Source organism: Littorina saxatilis, linkage group LG8, assembly GCF_037325665.1.
Source record: "Littorina saxatilis isolate snail1 linkage group LG8, US_GU_Lsax_2.0, whole genome shotgun sequence".
NCBI lineage: Eukaryota > Metazoa > Mollusca > Gastropoda > Littorinimorpha > Littorinidae > Littorina > Littorina saxatilis.
The window spans coordinates 68,884,397-68,907,350 of record NC_090252.1 but is presented as its reverse complement, the minus strand read 5'-3'; the positions used below and the strand labels follow the sequence as shown (position 1 = coordinate 68,907,350).

Below are 22,954 nucleotides of genomic sequence, written 5' to 3'. Positions count from 1 at the left end.
GGTGTGTGGCAGGAATTCAGCACAAGAGGGGTGTGTGGCAGGAATTCAGCACAAGAGGGGTGTGTGGCAGGAATTCAGCACAAGAGGGGTGTGTGGCAGGAATTCAGCACAAGAGTGGTGTGTGGCAGGAATTCAGCACAAGAGTGGTGTGTGGCAGGAATTCAGCACAAGAGTGGTGTGTGGCAGGAATTCAGCACAAGAGGGGTGTGTGGCAGGAAAGGCGTCGACGGGCGTTAGCCATACAAGGGAGCTGACTCACTTAAAGGAGAGCTACCTACATAGGCTGTTGAGGTAATAAATCGTTATTTAACGGTGTTGACGAGTCTGTGTTTGTGGAATGAAATACTCTCTGTTGTTCTTTCCAGGTTAGCGTATAATTTGCTCTTTGTGACGCTAAAATATTAATCTGTATATGGTTTTTGAGAGGAAGTCGCGAACCTCAAAGCTGGTAGTTGACAGACAGATTTACAACAAGGGTCGTAGCAGACGACGGTTTATGCATATATCGCCGTTCCTCTCAACAGTCAAAAGCCATCGCTAGAGTTCTTGTGAACCACAGCCGTTTGTTTCGTGCATACAAACGTGCTATTGTAGATAAGCTCACATCGAGTCGCATTCAAATGACTAACTGACGACTAAATTGTGAAAAAAGGAAACGGGATCACACGGGTTCAAGATGGCTCAGGGGTAAGATAAACCACGCAAAAATAAATTCTTTGAAAATTGTTCGCTCTTTACGGAGGGCACCTAGGATGTTCTCAATCGGTGAGTGTTTAAATGAAAGGGTGTTTGTACTGTGTGTAAAAGCCTGACCGTATATGTGATGGTTAACGGGAGGCTTACTGTGCCTTTGACATGAAATAATTGTTTGCATCAATTACTAAAATTAATATTTTGATTACAATTTGCTAAACGGGCTACATTACTTTATTTTCACCAAACCTAAATAGGTTTGTCCCCCGCGGCCATGCACCAACTGAGAAAGAGCTGCACTTTTGCACAAAATAAGCGTGCGGAAAGTAACACGCCAGTATAGCGATGTATCTCACAGCGCTTCACAGGAAAGCCCGTGCAGAAAATGACAAGTCAGTATAGCGTAGTTGCGTACAGAGCTTTAAAAGAAAGCACACTTGTATGTATTCTTTAGAATGTTCTTAGGTTGTTTTTAATTCAAATATAACCTATCTAAATGGTTGGGTTTTTTTATATCTAAATGGGGTTTTTTTAATCAGGAAACGATAAAGAATAAGATGGAATCTTTTTGGATCGATTGTTAAATGTTTTATTTTAATTAGAATTTTGAGATTTGTAATGACCAAACTCATTGATAAATTATTAATCTTAATTCGACGCTGAAATGCAATCTCATAGTCCGGGCTTCGTCGAAGATTACTTAATCAACATTGCAATCAGTTTGATAAAAAAAATGTGGGCGTGACAATGCTGCCTCAAATTTCACAAAAAGCGTATAATTATAACGTCATCACAGACAATTATCAAAACAATGAAAACAAATCTCTGGGGATATCCTATCTAGGAACTCTTATGTGAAGTTCCATGAAGATCGATCCAGCAGTTTTCTCGGAATCGTTCTACACACACACACACACACACACACACACACACACACACACACACACACACACACACACTAACAAACATACACACACACACAAACACAAACACACACACAGACATACACACACACACACACGAAATTACCACCCTCGCCTCGATTCCCAGTCAATGTTAAAACATTTAGTCATAACTGAATATTATAAGACAACTCATGTACATCTGATATGACACATCAACCCATGTAGTATTCGCTGTATCCGGATTGATAACGTCGTACGCTATATGTATCGCCATTCTGTTTGTCAACACATTATGTCAAGTATAGTATTTGTCCACTATTTGTGATTGCTCGTAATATATACGTACATTTCAGGTTCACTGTGTAAGTCGCCACTGCTAAGGTGACAGCTTTAGAGTCCAGCGCTCTGCAGGTAACGTTCTTTTTGTTGTCGTCCAGTGTTGGTGTGAACGTGCATTGTGTGCCGTCCGAGCTCGTCACACAGCGTTTTGTGTTCGGGAGAGGGGTGAACCACGCGAAGCGATCCACTGATGAAGGATTCGCTACATTGCATGTTAAGTGCAGCTTACTGGTTCCGTTGGTCACCAGGACATCAGGCCCCGTCACGGATGGCAATGAGGCAACTTGGGTTGAGCCTGGCGACACTGTGGGATCAACGCGGGGTTCAAGTCAAGGGAAATTATTCCTGCTTGGGACAGTTTTAAAGCTAGAGCTGTGGAACTTCAGAGAGTGTCAGGGTCTGAAGACTCTAGACAAGCGGCAAGACATTTTTACTGACAGTTTCAGAACGAATCTAGAAGGCGTGTGTTTCCCTGAAAACGACTAGACATACTATTGTCTTTATAAAACATGTTACATACATATTTTTGTAAATTATAACCCCCTCAATTTGTGTCATTGCTTTGATAAACCTTTAAAGGATGTCGTCTACATTTTTGCTTTTTTTTAACAATCTTGTGGTTAGATTTCGCTAAAAAGCTATGTCAGATGATGAATGAACCATGGGGGAAAATGTATAGAAAAAAATATATATGTAAAAATAGTTATTATGTTTGAGAAGTGTTAGTAACACTTCCAATGTTTTGATTTTCATGTGCAAAGCGCATGTGCTTTGACTATCAATATCGACCAATCAAATGCATGTCACTATGCTGACAGCCACACCCACACAATCACAGCAACAGTTTGGCACTGGGTATTGGAGCACTGTTCACGATTTTTTTTTAAACGCGCGAAATGCATGGTATTCGAGAGGTGTTTTGCCATCGGCTTTTGACAAAAAAGGATTTCCCACTACGCTGAATTACTATCATGAATTTTCAATCGGCTACCCTGGCTTCGTCCTTCCTGATCGAAGGGGGGTGTATCTATTTATATTTGTAGGGAATAGACTTAGTATTTCAATGGTCAAATGCCGATTTATGTACATACAAATGTAGACAAGGATCTTTAAGATGTCGTCTTATTCGGCATTAACAAAAATTACGGTGGCACTATCATCTAGACAACATATAGCTTCGTCGAATCCTCGCAGCGTAAAAAAAAGTACAGGATTTGACAAGCCAGCGTAGTGCATTAGCGATTGCGCCTCAGAATAAGATAACTTTAATTTAGATTTTAATATTTTTAATGACCAAACTCATTATTTATGTAGCTTATGAGTTGAAATGCAATCCCAGAGTCCAGGCTTCGTCGAAGAATGTTTGTACAACATGTCAATCAATTTGATTTTTTTGTTGTAAACAGGGCGTGATAGTGCTGCCTCAACTTTCACTAAAAGCCGGATATGACGACATCAAAGACATTTATCGAAAGCAAAATAAACATTTGTGGATATCATACCCTATAACTCTCAAGGTGAAGTTTTATAAAGATCGGTCAAGTAGTTTTCTCGGAATCGCTCTACACACACACACACACACACACACACACACACACACACACACACACACACACATACTCACTCACACTCACTCACACACACACGCACACACACACACATACACACACACACACACACATACACACACATGTGCGCGCACACACGTACACACATACACCATCACCCGCGTATCGAGTTCCAGTGCGGGTAAACACATTTAGAAAGCCGTGGCGAAATGTCAAGGCAATTTTGTTTGTTTGTTTGTTTGTGTGTTTGCTTGAAGCCCAGCCGACCATAAACACAAGACAGAAGTTGCAGCACAGGCTTCATGTCTCACCCAGTCACATTATTCTGACACCGGACCAACCAGTCCTAGCACTAACGTAACCCCGTAATGCCAGACGCCAGACGGAGCGGTCAAGGCAATTCCTGAATCTACTTTATTGTCAGATTCTACGTTTATGCCGAGGCCACACACAACCAAACAACTACCATTGGAATGTGAAAATGACACACATCACAGTAATAGTGATAGTTGTGCACGTGTTCTACGTAATATGCCAATCCCACTGATCCGGATAACAATTGACAGTGACGCCGTGATATTGTTGCCAGGGGCTTCGGAGTTATGTGTGAGGTGTGAAGAAGACGTTGTTTGCAAGCGTAATGACGGTGGAAAAAGTGACAAAACAAAGATAGTCCGCGAAATTCTCAAGAAAACCAAGGCCAGTCGTCAGATTATAATGAACATGTTATTTGTCCAGCCATCTATACAGTTTGATTAAGATGCTCGTCACTTTTGAATCATTAACTCCAACAGAAAAAGTCAATTTTGTTATAATAATTATATAATCAGGAGCTTCGGTGGACTTGCTCAGTTTTGTAAACAAAAGGCAGAACTCACCGATTGTGACCCAAAACAGGACAGCACATGGCAATATTTCTTTCTTCATTGAGCTTGATCTGCTTACATGTCCTCTGTAGTTCAATCTGTTGTCTTTTGATTTGAAAACTGGGTTGCAGATTGACATAAAAACAAAATGTACTGGCAGACAGTACTGGCGGGCAGTGCAAAATCGCTCTCCAGAAGGAACTACTTGACTTGACGTCACACACGCATGTCAATCACAATGACGTCATTACAGTAATAAACAAGTCGCGTAAGGCGAAAATACAATATTTAGTCAAGTAGCTGTCGAACTCACAGAATGAAACTGAACGCAATGCCATTTTACTCGTAGCATCGTCAGTCCACCGCTCATGGCAAAGGCAGTGAAATTGACAAGAAGAGCGGGGTAGTAGTTGCGCTAAGAAGGATAGCACGCTTTTCTGTACCTCTCTTTGTTTTAACTTTCTGAGCGTGTTTTTAATCCAAACATATCATATCTATATGTTTTTGGAATCAGGAACCGACAAGGAATAAGATGAAAGTGTTTTTAAATTGATTTGGACAATTTAATTTTGATAATAATTTTTATATATTTAATTTTCAGAGCTTGTTTTTAATCCGAATATAACATATTTATATGTTTTTGGAATCAGCAAATGATGGAGAATAAGATAAACGTAAATTTGGATCGTTTTATAAATTTTTATTTTTTTTTACAATTTTCAGATTTTTAATGACCAAAGTCATTAATTAATTTTTAAGCCACCAAGCTGAAATGCAATACCGAACCCCGGGCTTTGTCGAAGATTACTTGACCAAAATTTCAACCAATTTGGTTGAAAAATGAGGGCGTGACAGTGCCGCCTCAACTTTCACGAAAAGCCGGATATGACGTCATCAAAGAGATTTATCAAAAAAATGAAAAAAACGTTCGGGGATTTCATACCCAGGAACTCTCATGTCAAATTTCATAAAGATCGGTCCAGTAGTTTAGTCTGAATCGCTCTACACACACACACACACACACGCACGCACACACGCACGCACATACACCACGACCCTCGTTTCGATTCCCCCTCGATGTTAAAATATTTAGTCAAAACTTGACTAAATATAACAAGTCGCGTAAGGCGAAAATACAATATTTAGTCAAGTAGCTGTCGAACTCACAGAATGAAACTGAACGCAATGCCATTTTTTCAGCAAGACCGTATACTCGTAGCATCGTCAGTCCACCGCTCATGGCAAAGGCAGTGAAATTGACAAGAAGAGCGGGGTAGTAGTTGCGCTAAGAAGGATAGCACGCTTTTCTGTACCTCTCTTTGTTTTAACTTTCTGAGCGTGTTTTTAATCCAAACATATCATATCTATATGTTTTTGGAATCAGGAACCGACAAGGAATAAGATGAAAGTGTTTTTAAATTGATTTGGACAATTTAATTTTGATAATAATTTTTATATATTTAATTTTCAGAGCTTGTTTTTAATCCGAATATAACATATTTATATGTTTTTGGAATCAGCAAATGATGGAGAATAAGATAAACGTAAATTTGGATCGTTTTATAAATTTTTATTTTTTTTTACAATTTTCAGATTTTTAATGACCAAAGTCATTAATTAATTTTTAAGCCACCAAGCTGAAATGCAATACCGAACCCCGGGCTTCGTCGAAGATTACTTGACCAAAATTTCAACCAATTTGGTTGAAAAATGAGGGCGTGACAGTGCCGCCTCAACTTTCACGAAAAGCCGGATATGACGTCATCAGAGACATTTATCAAAAAAATGAAAAAAACGTTCGGGGATTTCATACCCAGGAACTCTCATGTCAAATTTCATAAAGATCGGTCCAGTAGTTTAGTCTGAATCGCTCTACACACACACACACACACACGCACGCACACACGCACGCACATACACCACGACCCTCGTTTCGATTCCCCCTCGATGTTAAAATATTTAGTCAAAACTTGACTAAATATAAAAAGAACAATGAAGGATTGGTTCACACGACCCTATACGTCTTTAAGTCTTGGTCAACGAATTCGCATTTTTGTTTGACGGTGCACAAAACCTTGAAACAACAAGAGGCGAAGCCTTCAAGAATCCCGTTAGAAATCGACAAACAGTAACACAAACCCAATCACTCCGTCACACACACACACACACACACACACACACACACACACACACACACACACACACACACACACACACACACACACACACACACACACACACACACACGCACGCACACACACATACACACAAACACACACACACATTATCGCATACACATATACGCGCACACACAATCACACCGAACCAAAATCACGCATGCACAGATAGACACGCAGGGGCGGACGAGGGGGGGGGGGGGGGGCGGGGTGCACAGGGTGCACGTGCACCCCCCTCCAGCAAAAAAATAAAATAAAATTGGAAAGCTGATTCTATGACCATTTATAAGTTCAAATGGCACCAGATGGCACCATTTTGCTTCTTTGAGCCAATTTTTTTTCCGGGGGGTCATGCCCCCGGACCCCCCTAGCAAATTCGGGCGCTTCGCACCCATCACATTCACTTTCGATTCAAAGTGCACCCCCCCTTACAAAGCAACTGATCCGCCCCTGACATCCACACACACACACACACACACACACACACACACACACACACACACACACACACACACACACACACACACACACACCCGTGCGAAAACGCAAACACATGCTTACGTACACACATTAGTAGTAGTCAAGAGGTATATATATTGGCCCAAAAGCAAGGCCAGTTTACTTCACAGAAAATATGACAAGATTACATTGCACAGGGAAACAAGCAAACAGAAACACGAAATAATGTAGAGATTCATAACAAGGCTATAACGACGCAATGACAATGGACTCATGAATACTAATTAATACAACAACACAAATCTCTGACAGAGAATAAATGCAATCACGTTAAAAAGGTGAACGAATCAGATGTCTTTAAACATGCAACGAAGTGCTAACAAAACTCACAGGTAGATGTCAGGGGTGGATCGGGGGGGGGGGGGGGGGGGGGGGGGGGGGCATTTCGACTCCACTAAACAAGTATTACTGTCGGGTCATCCAAGTGCTCATTTATGCTTTTCAGTTGCACTACCGCGCTCTCAACATTCTCTTTTTTTCCAGTGTCAAGGCCAGTTTGTGTCAAGGCCAGTTTGTGTCAAGGCCAGTTTATACGTCGTGTGTTTAAGCCTCAGCTACCATCACATTTCCCTCTTCCAAGCCATCGTTACGTCTTGCCAAACCAATGTAACCATCAACATCATGTTAGTGACAAAAAAGGAGTTGATCATTAAGCAAATGAGAAGTAGCCAGGTGGTTTCTGTTAGTGACTGTGGAGGCAATCAGAAGACTGACCATTTCTTTTCTCCTTATCATTCAATGGTCCAAGTCACAGACGTACACTCGGACAAGTCCATGTCTCACGCTTCAAAAACATCGAAGTGCGAGACACGGTCTTCGGCCTCATTGCCGACACTGGTTCTGAGAACCACACTCACATGTCACAGAGGGTAATTAACCGTGATGGAAATAAACGCGCGCGTGTGTGTGTGTGTGTGTGTGTGTGTGTGTGTGTATGTGTGTGTGTGTGTGTGTGTGTGTGTGTGTGTGTGTGTGTGTGTGTGTGTGTTAATGATTTTTTATTGAACGAGTTTTGACTGTTGTTGGTGTTTTGTTTGCTTAAATGTTTCCACTGTTTCATTGATGGCAATTGACCACGAGGACTTGATGTGGCAACATTTCATACTTGAGACTCTAAACTTGTCTCTAGGCCTTCACTGGTCTCTGATTCAGCGACACTGGAGTCGTCAAGCTCAGAGTCAAGAGACTCGTGGACAGTCGTGTCGCCAAAAAACTGCCGAGCATGTGAAGAAGGGGCATTGGCTGGAGGAGCCTTTGTTTTTGCTAGAGGCGCGTTGTGTTGACCTTCTGATCTACGTTTCCAGAAGAGGCCAAATCCAAATGCTGCCATGACGGCGCATATCGCTGCTGGCACACTCAGACCGATGACAAGCGCGTTCGATGCACCGGTTGCCGTGCCCCCAGGCTTTTTGCTGTTATCGTCAGGCTTATTCCCAGGCGTTGAGCTGTCGTCGTCAGGCCTTACCCCAGGCCTTACCCCAGGCCTTGGGCTGTCGTCGTCAGGCGTTCTCCCAGGCTGAATGCTATCGTCCTCAACCACGAGTCCTGCAACACAATGTGCAGGGGGTCATCAAACCCATGGCATACACTAAGTTTTAAAGCTGGCAATGTTTGAACATGATTGATTTAATTTTGACCTGTGCAACCGCTTTGTGGGTCGTAGATGACCCAGAGCCTCACACAATCCTCTTTATTTGTGAAACTATTTGGAGTTTTTGATTGAGACTTCCTGTAATCTCCAATCACCATACGAGCATCTCATTGCCCAACTTTAAAAAAAGAGATTATCTTTGTAAACAACAAAATAAACGATGACGTAATTTGAACTACACAATCCAGATGATATGGGTCGTGGCCGACCCCATATGGAATTACGTAAGGAATTTGACGGTGCTTATCCCTATTCGGATGGCGTGGGTCGTGTACGACCCATACTCTGCAAAGAGGCGGCAAAACGTGTATTCCTATTCGGATGGCGTGGGTCGTGTACGACCCATACTCTGCAAAGAGGCGGCAAAACGTGTATTCCTATTCGGATGGCGTGGGTCGTGTACGACCCATACTCTGCAAAGAGGCAGCAAAACGTCTATTCCAATTCGGATGGCGTTGGTCGTGTAGTACGACCGATATACTTTTTCGTTGAATCCTTCTTTAGAAAGTATGGGTCGTACACGACCCACATCTTCCGGACTGTGTAGTCCAAAGCGTAATTCGGTGAATGTTAGAGCAGGCAAGCATTGAACATGGTTGATTTGCGACAGATGCAGTGTTCCTCTGGAGGACATGGATTGTGGTAACTCTGTCTCGGGCTCGTTGTGAAACAACAAAGACATTGTTTGTCAAGGAAATGAAATCGTTATTACCGATTGGATCTGATGTGGTGCATTGTGTGTGAGCAATGTGTCGCTGTGTTTCCTATGAACAAGAATGTTAAAGAACAGGTGGTTGTAGATCGTAAAAATAGCTGTACATTTCCTTTCAAGAGTTGTAAATATAAGTGAACTATTCTGTTTGTGATGTTCCGACTTTTGTTAACCCTTAGGCTGGTTGTCGCGCTACTTTACGTATACTGTCACCTGGTTGTCACGACATATGTCGCGCTACTGGCTCAGTCTGTTTGGTCGGTCCCGATTAACTCCCGATTACCTCCCGATTACCGTTTTTCTTTATTTTTCTCTCTGTTAATTCACCAGTGGCTATGTAACATGTGTTACAGAATTGCACCAGTGTAAGGGTAGAAGCGTTCTTGCAGAGCAGACATATAAAGTCAACCTTAGACTGTAGGTTTCTAACAAGGAAAGTTAAGCTGAGAAGTTCATGACTGATGTGTTATTTACTTTCTCTGTTTAACACATATATGGCATGATTATAAAATACAAAATGATTCACCGTCCGCGGTGTCTGTTAATCTTTTATGTTTTTCCTGCTGTAACATTTGAATGTGACACTCACACTAAGTAAAAGATTGCGGTGGGTATGTTTGTCTGATATGATCAAGTACCCTAGTTCATGAAAATCGTCGTGAGCCTTTCTATTATCAATTGAATTAGTAATACAAGCCAACAATTAATTGAGCAACATCGGAAACAAGTTCTACGAAATTAAAATTGTTGTTTAATAAAAATTGTTCGCTGCATACTTGCTTATATTTACCTTCGGTGGTTGAGGTGGTGATAGACGTTGCTGGTGAAGACATATGGTCACAGGTTTATGAAACAGACGAGATGTCAGTGAATGTTTCTACATCATAGCACTTGAGACCGAGTCTTGCTAACACGTTACTTATCACGGTATAACAGCGCTGAAAGTCCAACAAATGGTGTACTCGCCCTTTGGCTAGGGATTCTGAAAATGTACTAGCCATAGGGCAAACTTTACTAGCCAAACCAACACATTTTTTCGGCAACTTTACTCGCCTTTGGCGAGTAGATGAACATTTCTACTAGCCAGTTACATGTTTCTAGAGTACAATACTCGCCATTTTCAGGCCTGTATAAGCTCGATCAGTTAGTATGTTATACTTCATTTGTGTTTGTTTGTTGTTTCAGACACCTCTGAAATGACTGCACTTCTGAACAGATTTTGTTTCCTAATTATGACCTCTGCTCTATATGTTAATTGCCTACTCCTTCATATTCAGCGTTGGTGTGACTTGTTTTGCAGAAGACACTACAATCCACCCCAGCAACACAAACTTATCTCACAAGCAACCCAAGGAACGTTTAACAGAATCGACTGGATTTAAACATAAGTATGTCTCTTAACCCGACGAAAACCAAATTCGTGATAATAACAACTAACCCAAAACGCCAGAACACTGCCTCAAGTGGTCCTGATTTATTGAGTAATAGCGATACAGTTGAAAACGTTGATCACAAAATGTTGAGTGTTTACATAGATAACAACATTCTAAACAATTTATATCAAGAATTAAGAACTCCCCGACTTTTCAATGCACGACATTATTTTGTACTGTGCATATGCAGTCTGCTAACCACCTACCCCCTTACATAAAAGAACGCTACACAATAGTCTGAATCAAGCAGACAACGCTCACGGATAGTCAAGTCTAATTCTTCCAACATTGGCCTCAACCAACAAAGCATAATCAGTAATCCAATAATATAGAGCGATGCCGTAATTACTTCCCTTTATCAGACCAAGTCTTTGAGAACCCTGTGTCTCATGCGGTCAGTGTCAAACTTAGAACAGGAAAGACCACTTACAGCTATATGGTATGATTGTGTGGGTAAACAAAATAGTCTTCTGTCATTGCATATAGGAAACATCTCTGTACTGTTTATTTTACAGTCACTACAAGCGAAAAACTAATAAACTAATTCCCAATTACCATTAGACGATCTGTAAGTCTCCTGCTCCCCCTCCCACCCCCCCCCCCACCCCCCCTCCCCCCCCCACCTTCCCGACAGATCATGTATACCCCTGCAGATCCCACCCGGCGTGTGCTTGGTAAAAGGATCTTCGTCCGCCTGGACACATACCCAACATCAAGCGTCTGGCTCATTCCTTTGTATTTGTTTGTTTGTTTGCTTAACACCCAGCCGAACACGAAGGGCCATATCAGGGCGGTGCTGCTTTGACATATAACGTGCGCCACACACAAGGCAGAAGTCGCAGCACAGGCTTCATGTCTCACCCAGTCACATTATTCTGACACCGGACCAACCAGTCCTAGCACTAACCCCATAATGCCAGACGCCAGGCGGAGCAGTCACTAGATTGCCAATTTTAAAGTCTTAGGTATGACCTGGCCGGGGTTCGAACCCACGACCTCCCGATCACGAGGTTGACGCCTTACCACTAGGCCAACCGTGCCGGTTATTTCCTTTGTAGAATAATTCATTAATCACCATGTTTTGCTTCTTTCTTATCGTTTGTTTTTCTTTTCTGAACGACATCAAAAGCAAATTGCAAACTTCAAAGTTTAAAAGAAGTCATTTATGTACGGTAATCAGCCACACTGCAGACACTCGGCATTGATGTAGGTGTAAGGACACGTGATTCTTATCCCATGTACAATTCTAGGCACATCTAAGAGGTGACGTATGATTCTTTCCATGTCATGGAAGTCATTAGTTCCGGAAATTATAAAAACCCTAAATATGAATGACCCTCTAAGTGTGTCTGTCATCCATAAACACAATTACTGTTTATACTGTGCATGGCCAGCATTGCTGTGTAGAGCGGTGGTGGAAAGGATGCTAAAAATAGCCCAGTCTGCCTGCAGCTAAGGAGGAAAACATGAAGCCCTTGGAACAGCTGTGAATGGAAGACAAAAAAATGGACATACATACCGTTATCGATCACCCTAACGCCGAGACACTCGACGTGGTATTTCATGTGCAGACCATAGATAAAGTCTGTTGTTACGCATTGCTTCCGGCAGTACCAGAACCCGTCATGTTGCCCCGCGATAGCCGTCAAGCGATAGACAAAGCTGTAGTGAGTGCTGTTTTGTTCACACCAGCACGAACCGACAGGTCCCGGCTGGGTGCTTGTGGTGCGACAGTCGGTGAAGCCATCATTCACAATCACGCACTCGGAACTGTCGCCAGGTTTGCCCTGCCTGCAGATCATGTGTTAGGAAAGATAAATGGAACAAGGAAAGAAACGTGCATCGGTTTGGAATAGCATTAACTGCTGAAGAGACACTACACAATAACAACCAACCAACTACACTGAAGAGACACTACACAATAACAACCAACCAACTACACTGAAGAAACAAAACACAATAACAACCAACCAACTACACTGACGTGGTCCAGTGGAGCCCAGCTTGTGAGGCATCAACACATATGTGACCCTCCACCACGGATTGAGTCGCATGTCACCTTTGCATGATTGTCATATTTGTACATTTTCCTAAAGAGTTTTTTATGCTCTATCCAGTGGTGAAAACCGTTTTAGAAAAGAGCGAAAACTGTTTGAGTTATAAGCCTGTGACTAAGGTGACCCTCACACTGTTACCAGACACTCCCCGGACTTATATTAAGCCAAGCGCAGAACCGCGCGAGGTGACATGCGACTCATTTCGTGGTGGAGGGTCTCATATGAGAAAACCAGGTCTTAAAAAGGTGGGGGTCTTACAATAGGGGTACTTGTACAGAGGTTGTGAACAATCATTTCAAGCACATGCTCTCAAAAGTATATGTACCAACTGTCATAACAATACGTCCAGTAGATTTTGAGAAAAGCCTGTCACACACATACAGACAGACACCCAGACACAGACACATACCGACAGACACCCAGACACACACACATACAGACAGACACCCAGACACACACACATACATCGGGAGACAAACCCTGCTCTTCGCTCTTGTTAAAACAATCAGTCATTGTCACGTTTCAATATATCATATAAGGTGATTATGAAACGGTTAGTTACTTCTAACTAACTAACCACACCACGATCCACTCTCGCAGTCATACAATTAAATAGAATCCACAAAAGTATAAGTTTCAGACGCCTGTTTATGTAATAACTCGCCACCTCCCTCGAGACTTCACTCAAAATATGTTCTTTTTACGTTCAACACGTAAACACAGTGGTCACTGACAAAAATGCCAGTTAAAGTATAGAAATTATAGTAACACGCTGATCCCGTGTATAGCTAGGAAAATTTACTAATCTGCTTAAAAGTGCCAATTTATGCAGGTGTCACACACCCCACGTTGTCACCACTCGAATATAATCATGAACATAAAAGATGACAACGGTGGTAAACAGGGTGCAAAGACATGGTGCACTTAGCTTTGTTTCGCCACTGAGTGGACGGCCCGTATGTTAGTTCATAGTCTCCACAACTGCTCCGTCAAAATAAGTGCTGGTTGGTGTGACGACGAAGCAGGGAACAGTGGAGACATCGGGCGCCTCACCCAGTCGCTGGTTAGCCGGTTAGCTGGTTACATCAGATGATCCCGGTTACAGCATACAGCGATGACCCGTAGTCGGCAGTTACGTAGCGTAGAAAAACGCAGCAGACAATACTAGGTAGAAAGGCTGCCACAAAAAGCATCGGTGCACTAAACATGCCACGCTACCCCTCAACCTCCACCTTTAAACATGTCATCTTTACATATCTCATCGAGCACGTGGGCCTGCACAAACGAACTTTCACAACAACAAATCAGCTATTTCCTTCCTTCTCTCGATATCTGCAAAAACCATATACAGATTATTATTTTAGCGTCACAAAGAGCAAATTATGCGCTAACCTGGAAAGAACAACAAAGAGTATTTCATTCCACAAACACAGACTCGTCAACAGCGTTAAATAATGATTTATTACCTCAAAAGCCTATGTAAGTAGCACTCTTATTGAAGCGAAAACAGCTTCCTCCTTTGAATGGCCTCTGTTCGTCAACAGCGATACCCCATTCACCCTCTCGCCGAATACTTTATGCGGTGAAAAACCTTCCCCGCACAGCGAAGAGAAATTGACGACCCGTCGACATCAGACCGCATGTGAAAAGAGAGAAGGTGGTCTCAAATGAAGTTTCCTGGAACCCCTCCTGTACATGCAGAGCGGCGCGTTGAAATCAATGCAGAAATCAAAGCGATGAAATCCATCAAAGCTCGCAGGAAATATAAGACACGACCGTCCTCCCCAGCGCTGAGTGTTCGAGTGTCCAGTTAAAATGTCTCAGACAGACAACCTTGACCAAAATCACGTGACTCACCTTGTCACTACCCCAGTTCAGTTATCGATAATTTTGCCCAGCAAGCAGAATCACGCACGCGGAACCACTGAATCAACGAAATTCCCGTGCTCGGCTATGCATGGTTAGCAAAACCCACAACCGTTGACAGAAAACAGGCGCTTTCTGTCGCAATTTGACAGAGGCACCCGAAAAAGTGACTCTTTCTCGGACCATGTCACTAAATCGTGACAGTCATTACTTGACTGAATCTACAAAGCATGAAACATATCTCACAGTGTGAAATAGGTGCGGTTCAAAGTCTGGTAGCCGCATCGTGTTGATTCGCTGGTCTTGTTGACCTCACATCTCAAGGTCACTGGCGTGTTGTTGTACCATCGACTCGGACACGTTAGCTGTCCATCTATGCCAGCCTCTGAAACGGTACACAGAGATAGAGCTCTTAAGAGTACCAATACATCGTCAGCTTTCAGAGCAGGCACCACACATTCTTGCATTGTTATATTCTGAGCGGCTCACTGACAACCGTAGCATTCACAAGATGATGTTCGGGAATGACTTAGTCAGGTGTGTTTGGGTTCTTAAAGAGTGAATACTCCTGATTTTAATTAGTCAAACATCTCTATGTGACATTATGAGCCAGCCACTAGCGAGGGGTGTGTCGTAAAGCGTGAATACTCCTGTTTTTAGTCAGTCCAACATCTCTATGTGACATTATGAGCAAGCCACAAGCGAGGGGTGTGCCGTAAAGCGTGAATACTCCTGTTTTTAGTCAGTCCAACATCTCTATGTGACATTATGAGCCAGCCACTGGCAAGGGGTGTCCGTAAAGCGTGTATACTCCTGTTTTTAGTCAGTCCAACATCTCTATGTGACATTATGAGCCAGCCACTAGCGAGGGGTGTGCCGTAAAGCGTGAATACTCCTGTTTTTAGTCAGTCCAACATCTCTATGTGACATTATGAGCCAGCCACTAGCGAGGGGTGTGCCGTAAAGCGTGAATACTCCTGTTTTTAGTCAGTCCAACATCTCTATGTGACATTATGAGCCAGCCACTAGCGAGGGGTGTGCCGTAAAGCGTGAATACTCCTGTTTTTAGTCAGTCAAACATATCTATGTGACATTATGAGCCAGCCACTAGCGAGGGGTGTGCCGTAAAGCGTGAATACTCCTGTTTTTAGTCAGTCCAACATCTCTATGTGACATTATGAGCCAGCCACTAGCGAGGGGTGTGCTGTAAAGCGTGAATACTCCTGTTTTTAGTCAGTCCAACATCTCTATGTGACATTATGAGCCAGCCACTAGCGAGGGGTGTGCCGTAAAGCGTGAATACTCCTGTTTTTAGTCAGTCCAACATCTCTATGTGACATTATGAGCCAGCCACTAGCGAGGGGTGTGCCGTAAAGCGTGAATACTCCTGTTTTTAGTCAGTCCAACATCTCTATGTGACATTATGAGCCAGCCACTAGCGAGGGGTGAGCCGTAAAGCGTGAATACTCCTGTGTTTAGTCAGACCAACATCTCTATGTGACATTATGAGGCAGCCACTGGCGAGGGGTGAGCCGTAAAGCGTGAATACTCCTGTTTTTAGTCAGTCAAACATCTCTTTGTGACATTATGAGCCAGCCACTAGCGAGGGGTGTGTCGTAAAGCGTGAATACTCCTGTTTTTAGTCAGTCCAACATCTCTATGTGACATTATGAGCCAGCCACTAGCGAGGGGTGTGCCGTAAAGCGTGAATACTCCTGTTTTAGTCAGTCCAACATCTCTTTGTGACATTATGAGCCAGCCACTGGCGAGGGGTGTGCCGTAAAGCGTGAATACTCCTGTTTTTAGTCAGTCCAACATCTCTATGTGACATTATGAGCCAGCCACTAGCGAGGGGTGTGCCGTAAAGAGTGAATACTCCTGATTTTAGTTAGTCAAACATCTCTATGTGACATTATGAGCCAGCCACTAGCGAGGGGTGTGCCGTAAAGCGTGAATACTCCTGTTTTTAGTCAGTCAAACATCTCTTTGTGACATTATGAGCCAGCCACTGGCGAGGGGTGTGCCGTAAAGCGTGAATACTCCTGTTTTTAGTCAGTCCAACATCTCTATGTGACAGTATGAGCCAGCCACTGGCGAGGGGTGTGCCGTAAAGCGTGAATACTCCTGTTTTTAGTCAGTCCAACATCTCTATGTGACAGTATGAGCCAGCCACTAGCGAGGGGTGTGCCGTAAAGCGTGAATACTCCTGTTTTTAGTCAGTCCAACATCTCTATGTGACATGAGCCAGCCACTAGCGAGGGGTGTGCCGTAAAGCGTGAATACTCCTGTTTTTAGTCAGTCCAACATCTCTATGTGACATTATGAGCCAGCCACTAGCGAGGGGTGTGCCGTAAAGCGTGAATACTCCTGTTTTTAGTCAGTCCAACATCTCTATGTGACATTATGAGCCAGCCACTAGCGAGGGGTGTGCCGTAAAGCGTGAATACTCCTGTTTTTAGTCAGTCCAACATCTCTATGTGACATTATGAGCCAGCCACTAGCGAGGGGTGTGCCGTAAAGCGTGAATACTCCTGTTTTTAGTCAGTCCAACATCTCTATGTGACATTATGAGCCAGCCACTAGCGAGGGGTGTGCCGTAAAGCGTGAATACTCCTGTTTTTAGTCAGTCCAACATCTCTATGTGACATTATGAGCCAGCCACTAGCGAGGGGTGTGCCGTAAAGCGTGAATACTCCTGTTTTTAGTCAGTCCAACATCTCTATGTGACATTATGAGCCAGCCACTAGCGAGGGGTGTGCCGTAAAGCGTGAATACTCCTGTTTTTAGTCAGTCCAACATCTCTATGTGACATTATGAGCCAGCCACTAGCGAGGGGTGTGCCGTAAAGCGTGAATACTCCTGTTTTTAGTCAGTCCAACATCTCTATGTGATATTATGAGCCAGCCACTAGCGAGGGGTGTGCCGTAAAGCGTGAATACTCCTGTTTTTAGTCAGTCAAACATCTCTTTGTGACATTATGAGCCAGCCACTAGCGAGGGGTGTGCCGTAAAGCGTGAATACTCCTGTTTTTAGTCAGTCCAACATCTCTATGTGACATTATGAGCCAGCCACTAGCGAGGGGTGTGCCGTAAAGCGTGAATACTCCTGTTTTTAGTCAGTCCAACATCTCTATGTGATATTATGAGCCAGCCACTGGCGAGGGGTGTGCCGTAAAGCGTGAATACTCCTGTTTTTAGTCAGTCCAACATCTCTATGTGACATTATGAGCCAGCCACTAGCGAGGGGTGTGCCGTAAAGCGTGAATACTCCTGTTTTTAGTCAGTCCAACATCTCTATGTGACATTATGAGCCAGCCACTAGCGAGGGGTGTGCCGTAAAGCGTGAATACTCCTGTTTTTAGTCAGTCCAACATCTCTATGTGACATTATGAGCCAGCCACTAGCGAGGGGTGTGCCGTAAAGCGTGAATACTCCTGTTTTTAGTCAGTCCAACATCTCTATGTGACATGAGCCAGCCACTAGCGAGGGGTGTGCCGTAAAGCGTGAATACTCCTGTTTTTAGTCAGTCCAACATCTCTATGTGATATTATGAGCCAGCCACTAGCGAGGGGTGTGCCGTAAAGCGTGAATACTCCTGTTTTTAGTCAGTCCAACATCTCTATGTGACATTATGAGCCAGCCACTGGCGAGGGGTGTGCCGTAAAGCGTGAATACTCCTGTTTTTAGTCAGTCCAACATCTCTATGTGACATTATGAGCCAGCCACTAGCGAGGGGCGAGCCGTAAAGCGTGAATACTCCTGTTTTTAGTCAGTCCAACATCTCTATGTGACATTATGAGCCAGCCACTGGCGAGGGGTGTGCCGTAAAGCGTGAATACTCCTGTTTTTAGTCAGTCCAACATCTCTATGTGATATTATGAGCCAGCCACTAGCGAGGGGTGTGCCGTAAAGCGTGAATACTCCTGTTTTTAGTCAGTCCAACATCTCTATGTGACATTATGAGCCAGCCACTGGCGAGGGGTGTGCCGTAAAGCGTGAATACTCCTGTTTTTAGTCAGTCCAACATCTCTATGTGATATTATGAGCCAGCCACTAGCGAGGGGTGTGCCGTAAAGCGTGAATACTCCTGTTTTAGTCAGTCCAACATCTCTATGTGACATTATGAGCCAGCCACTGGCGAGGGGTGTGCCGTAAAGCGTGAATACTCCTGTTTTTAGTCAGTCACACATCTCTATGTGACATTATGAGCCAGCCACTAGCGAGGGGTGTGCCGTAAAGCGTGAATACTCCTGTTTTTAGTCAGTCCAACATCTCTATGTGACATTATGAGCCAGCCACTAGCGAGGGGTGTGCCGTAAAGCGTGAATACTCCTGTGTTTAGTCAGTCCAACATCTCTATGTGACATTATGAGTCAGCCACTGGCGAGGGGTGTGCCGTAAAGCGTGAATACTCCTGTTTTTAGTCAGTCACACATCTCTATGTGATATTATGAGCCAGCCACTGGCGAGGGGTGTGCCGTAAAGCGTGAATACTCCTGTTTTTAGTCAGTCCATCATCTCTATGTGATATTATGAGCCAGCCACTAGCGAGGGGTGAGCCGTAAAGCGTGAATACTCCTGTTTTAGTCAGTCCAACATCTCAATGTGACATTATGAGCCAGCCACTGGCGAGGGGTGTGTCGTAAAGAGTGAATACTCCTGTTTTTAGTCAGTCCAACATCTCTAGGTGACATTATGAGCCAGCCACTAGCAAGGGGTGTGCCGTAAAGAGTAAATACTCCTGTTTTTAGTCAGCCCAACATCTCTATGTGACATTATGAGCCAGCCACTAGCGAGGGGTGTGTCTTTGAGCGTGGTCAAGGAGCACATGCTCACAGTTTGGCTCACTTAGTTTCACTCTTTTTTACAACCCATTCAAACCCGACAGATTTATTTCCCAAATCCGTCTACAAGGCATCTTCAGCATTCGTTCGCTCACGCAACAGTGAAGTCTAACACCCTCCCACCAAATTCCCCACCCCACCCCCCCAAAAAAAAAAATCTCAAATTGTACTCCTTTCATTTTTTTTTTTATCAGTGTCAATGTGGGTCTGCCAACACGAGCATTGCTTTAACATTGTTCAACTTACAACCGTGCTGTTTTGCGATGAAAAACAACAACGGTTGCTCCGGTCAGAGCACTGTTAAAGCAACGATTTTTTTTCCGCAAGTTACGATATAAACAATCACAATATTTACACAGCTATCCCACATATAACTACACAAATACGTTTAAAATGTAATCAACATTACTGCGATCACGTTCTAGGGCAAAAGTATGTGTGGAGTATGCCAAAATGGAGCCAAATGCCATGTGATTGCTAGTCCATAATAAAACAGAATGTTTTGAAATTAACTCTTTACTCGAAACTAATATACTGCCATGTATGGTTTGGGCATAATTCCTGCCCGTACCTACAATCGCGACAATAACAAAAATGCGCGGTTCAACTCCTTGCAAGAAAGTCAATTACAGTTGGTATAATTTCAAATGGATAGATGCCTGAGGCATGAGTGAACGCCCTAGAGCCTCCGTGCACAAGGGACTGACAAGCACGGTACCGTTAACGTGCCCTTGAATAAAAAGCCCTGTGATTGTTCACCTTACTAATCAGTTAGGGTTCCTCGCCAATAGATGACAAGCTATCTCCAATATTGAGAGGTTAAAGTCAGCAAGATTTAAGCAAAGACTACCTCAGTAAGTTTGTGGCAATTGATCACTTGTGTCATTCCTTCTCGGTTCGACCTTGACTCTGGGACTAGAAAAAGCAGAACACTTTTGGAAAGATATAAAAAGGTTGTGTAGGAGAAACAGAAAGAAAAACACATTGCCAGATCGCATGAATCAAGTCGTATACATACTACAGACTCCGTCGTGACACGCTAGGTCACCTGCACATCTTCTTACAGGAGTCAAATCATTGCAGCCTTGGTTGAGCTGCAAAACTGCAGCAAAACAAACAAACCAAAAACATAATGAGAGAGAGAGAGAGAGAGAGAGATATAGAGAGAAAGAGAGAGAGAGAGAGAGAGAGAGAGAGAGAGAGAGAGAGAGAGAGAGAGAGAGAGAGAGAGAGAGAGAGAGAGAGAGAGAGAGAGAGAGAGAGAGAGAGAGAGAGACCGAGACCGAGACCGAGAGAGAGAGAGAGACCGAAAGAGAGAGATTTAGAATCGCCGCCCGACAGAAAGGTAATGACGTACATACATATATATATATATATATATAATTATATACGACGTATAGTGAGTGACGCAATTTCACTTGAAACCTCATAACTTTGACAATTACATTTTTAAGGTAGTGGGTCGGCATTGCGAACGCAGAGGGTGGGTGGTGCCTACCGTCCTGTTCAGCACCCACTGACAACGCAGAGGGTGGGTGGTGCCTACCGTCCTGTTCAGCACCCACTGACAACGCAGAGGGTGGGTGGTGCCTACCGTCCTGTTAAGCACCCACTGACAACGCAGAGGGTGGGTGGTGCCTACCGTCCTGTTCAGCACCCACTGACAACGCAGAGGGTGGGTGGTGCCTCCCGTCCTGTTCAGCACCCACTGACAACGCAGAGGGTGGGTGGTGCCTACCGTCCTGTTCAGCACCCACTGACAACGCAGAGGGTGGGTGGTGCCTACCGTCCTGTTCAGCACCCACTGACAACGCAGAGGGTGGGTGGTGCCTACCGTCCTGTTCAGAACCCACTGACAACGCAGAGGGTGGGTGGTGCCTACAGTCCTGTTCAGCACCCACTGACAACGCAGAGGGTGGGTGGTGCCTACCGTCCTGTTCAGCACCCACTGACAACGCAGAGGGTGGGTGGTGCCTACCGTCCTGTTCAGCACCCACTGACAACGCAGAGGGTGGGTGGTGCCTACCGTCCTGTTCAGCACCCACTGACAACGCAGAGGGTGGGTGGTGCCTACCGTCCTGTTAAGCACCCACTGACAACGCAGAGGGTGGGTGGTGCCTACCGTCCTGTTAAGCACCCACTGACAACGCAGAGGGTGGGTGGTGCCTACCGTCCTGTTAAGCACCCACTGACAACGCAGAGGGTGGGTGGTGCCTACCGTCCTGTTAAGCACCCACTGACAACGCAGAGGGTGGGTGGTGCCTATCGTCCTGTTAAGCACCCACTGACAACGCAGAGGGTGGGTGGTGCCTACCGTCCTGTTCAGCACCTACTGACAAAACTGGCTTTCCGGTATTGTGTTAGGTAAAGACTGTATCATCTGACAGCATTTAAAGTGTCATTCTTTAGAATAAGTCACGCTGGTATTGTTGATTCTAATTTTTTCCAAGCAATGTTGTCCAAAACTGAATTACAGTCCGACCAAACTGCTTGCGATTTTCTTTGGTTACAATTTTGCAAAATCGTATGACACCGCTATTCTCAGAGCTGAGGCCGACGGTAGACGAAGTTTGCAGCAAATTAAGAGAGCGAATTCATGCCACTCTTTTTCAGCTTTTATCCACTTTTACCAAGTGACTGCCCCCCCCCCCCCCCCCAAAAAAAAAAAAAAAAAAAAAAAACAAACTCGAATCTGCAACAGGCAAAATCTATGTGCCCATCCCCGATAATGCCTCAGTTGCCTTACCTTCCACTTCGTGAGCGAACACCTGCACCTCACAGAATTCCAAGGAATAAGGTTGCTCGGCCACCACGAAGACAAACTGACCCTCGAGGTACGCTCCACAGGTAATGTTGATTGTCAGACCTTTGCCGAAGCCATCCAACTTGCTGATACTGGCACACTGCTGCGCCACGGACATGTTGGTCGGAGAGTATGGCTGCTCGCTGACGTACACCTGAAAGCTTTTCAGTTTGTCTCCTGAAAGAAGAACAAGAAGAGTGGATCATCAGACAGCTCACCCTCGGTATAGTTGATATTATTCAGACATTTGCTTATAAATATATTGACGTTAACTTGATAACCTTGGGATTTGAAGAGGGTCAATCAGACTTGAGTCTTGCCCAGAGGACACCAACTACTGGAAGTGTGCAAAGTGTTTGTTAATCTTCAACTAGTAATGCCAGAGTCAACAAAGCGTGTGATATGGTTGGGGGCCATCTGACCCTACTATAAGTAGCAAGAACATGTCAGTTTTCTCTCTTTAGAGCTAGCCAATCTTGACCTCACCATGTCTTTGGCATCTGACGAGGGTCAACCATAACT

The 22,954-nt window shown here is 44.1% G+C and overlaps 2 protein-coding genes across 2 annotated transcripts in view; one reads left to right on the top strand and one right to left on the bottom strand.

Annotated features, from left to right (window-relative positions):
- Positions 1–22,954, top strand: part of LOC138974831 (uncharacterized) — a 128,200-nt gene that overhangs the window by 25,186 nt on the left and 80,060 nt on the right. The gene's annotated exons all lie outside the window — the stretch shown is intronic.
- LOC138974424 (uncharacterized) overlaps positions 8,052–22,954 on the bottom strand; it is a 17,865-nt gene continuing 2,962 nt past the window's right edge. Inside the window, exons 4-9 of the mRNA XM_070347139.1 lie at positions 22,376–22,609; positions 20,648–20,731; positions 15,033–15,171; positions 12,383–12,654; positions 10,221–10,250; positions 8,052–8,612 (exon numbers count right to left, since the gene is read on the bottom strand). Coding sequence (XP_070203240.1) covers positions 8,167–8,612; positions 10,221–10,250; positions 12,383–12,654; positions 15,033–15,171; positions 20,648–20,731; positions 22,376–22,609 — 1,205 coding nt within the window. The 3' untranslated portion in view covers positions 8,052–8,166. The remainder of the gene's footprint in view (positions 8,613–10,220; positions 10,251–12,382; positions 12,655–15,032; positions 15,172–20,647; positions 20,732–22,375; positions 22,610–22,954) is intronic.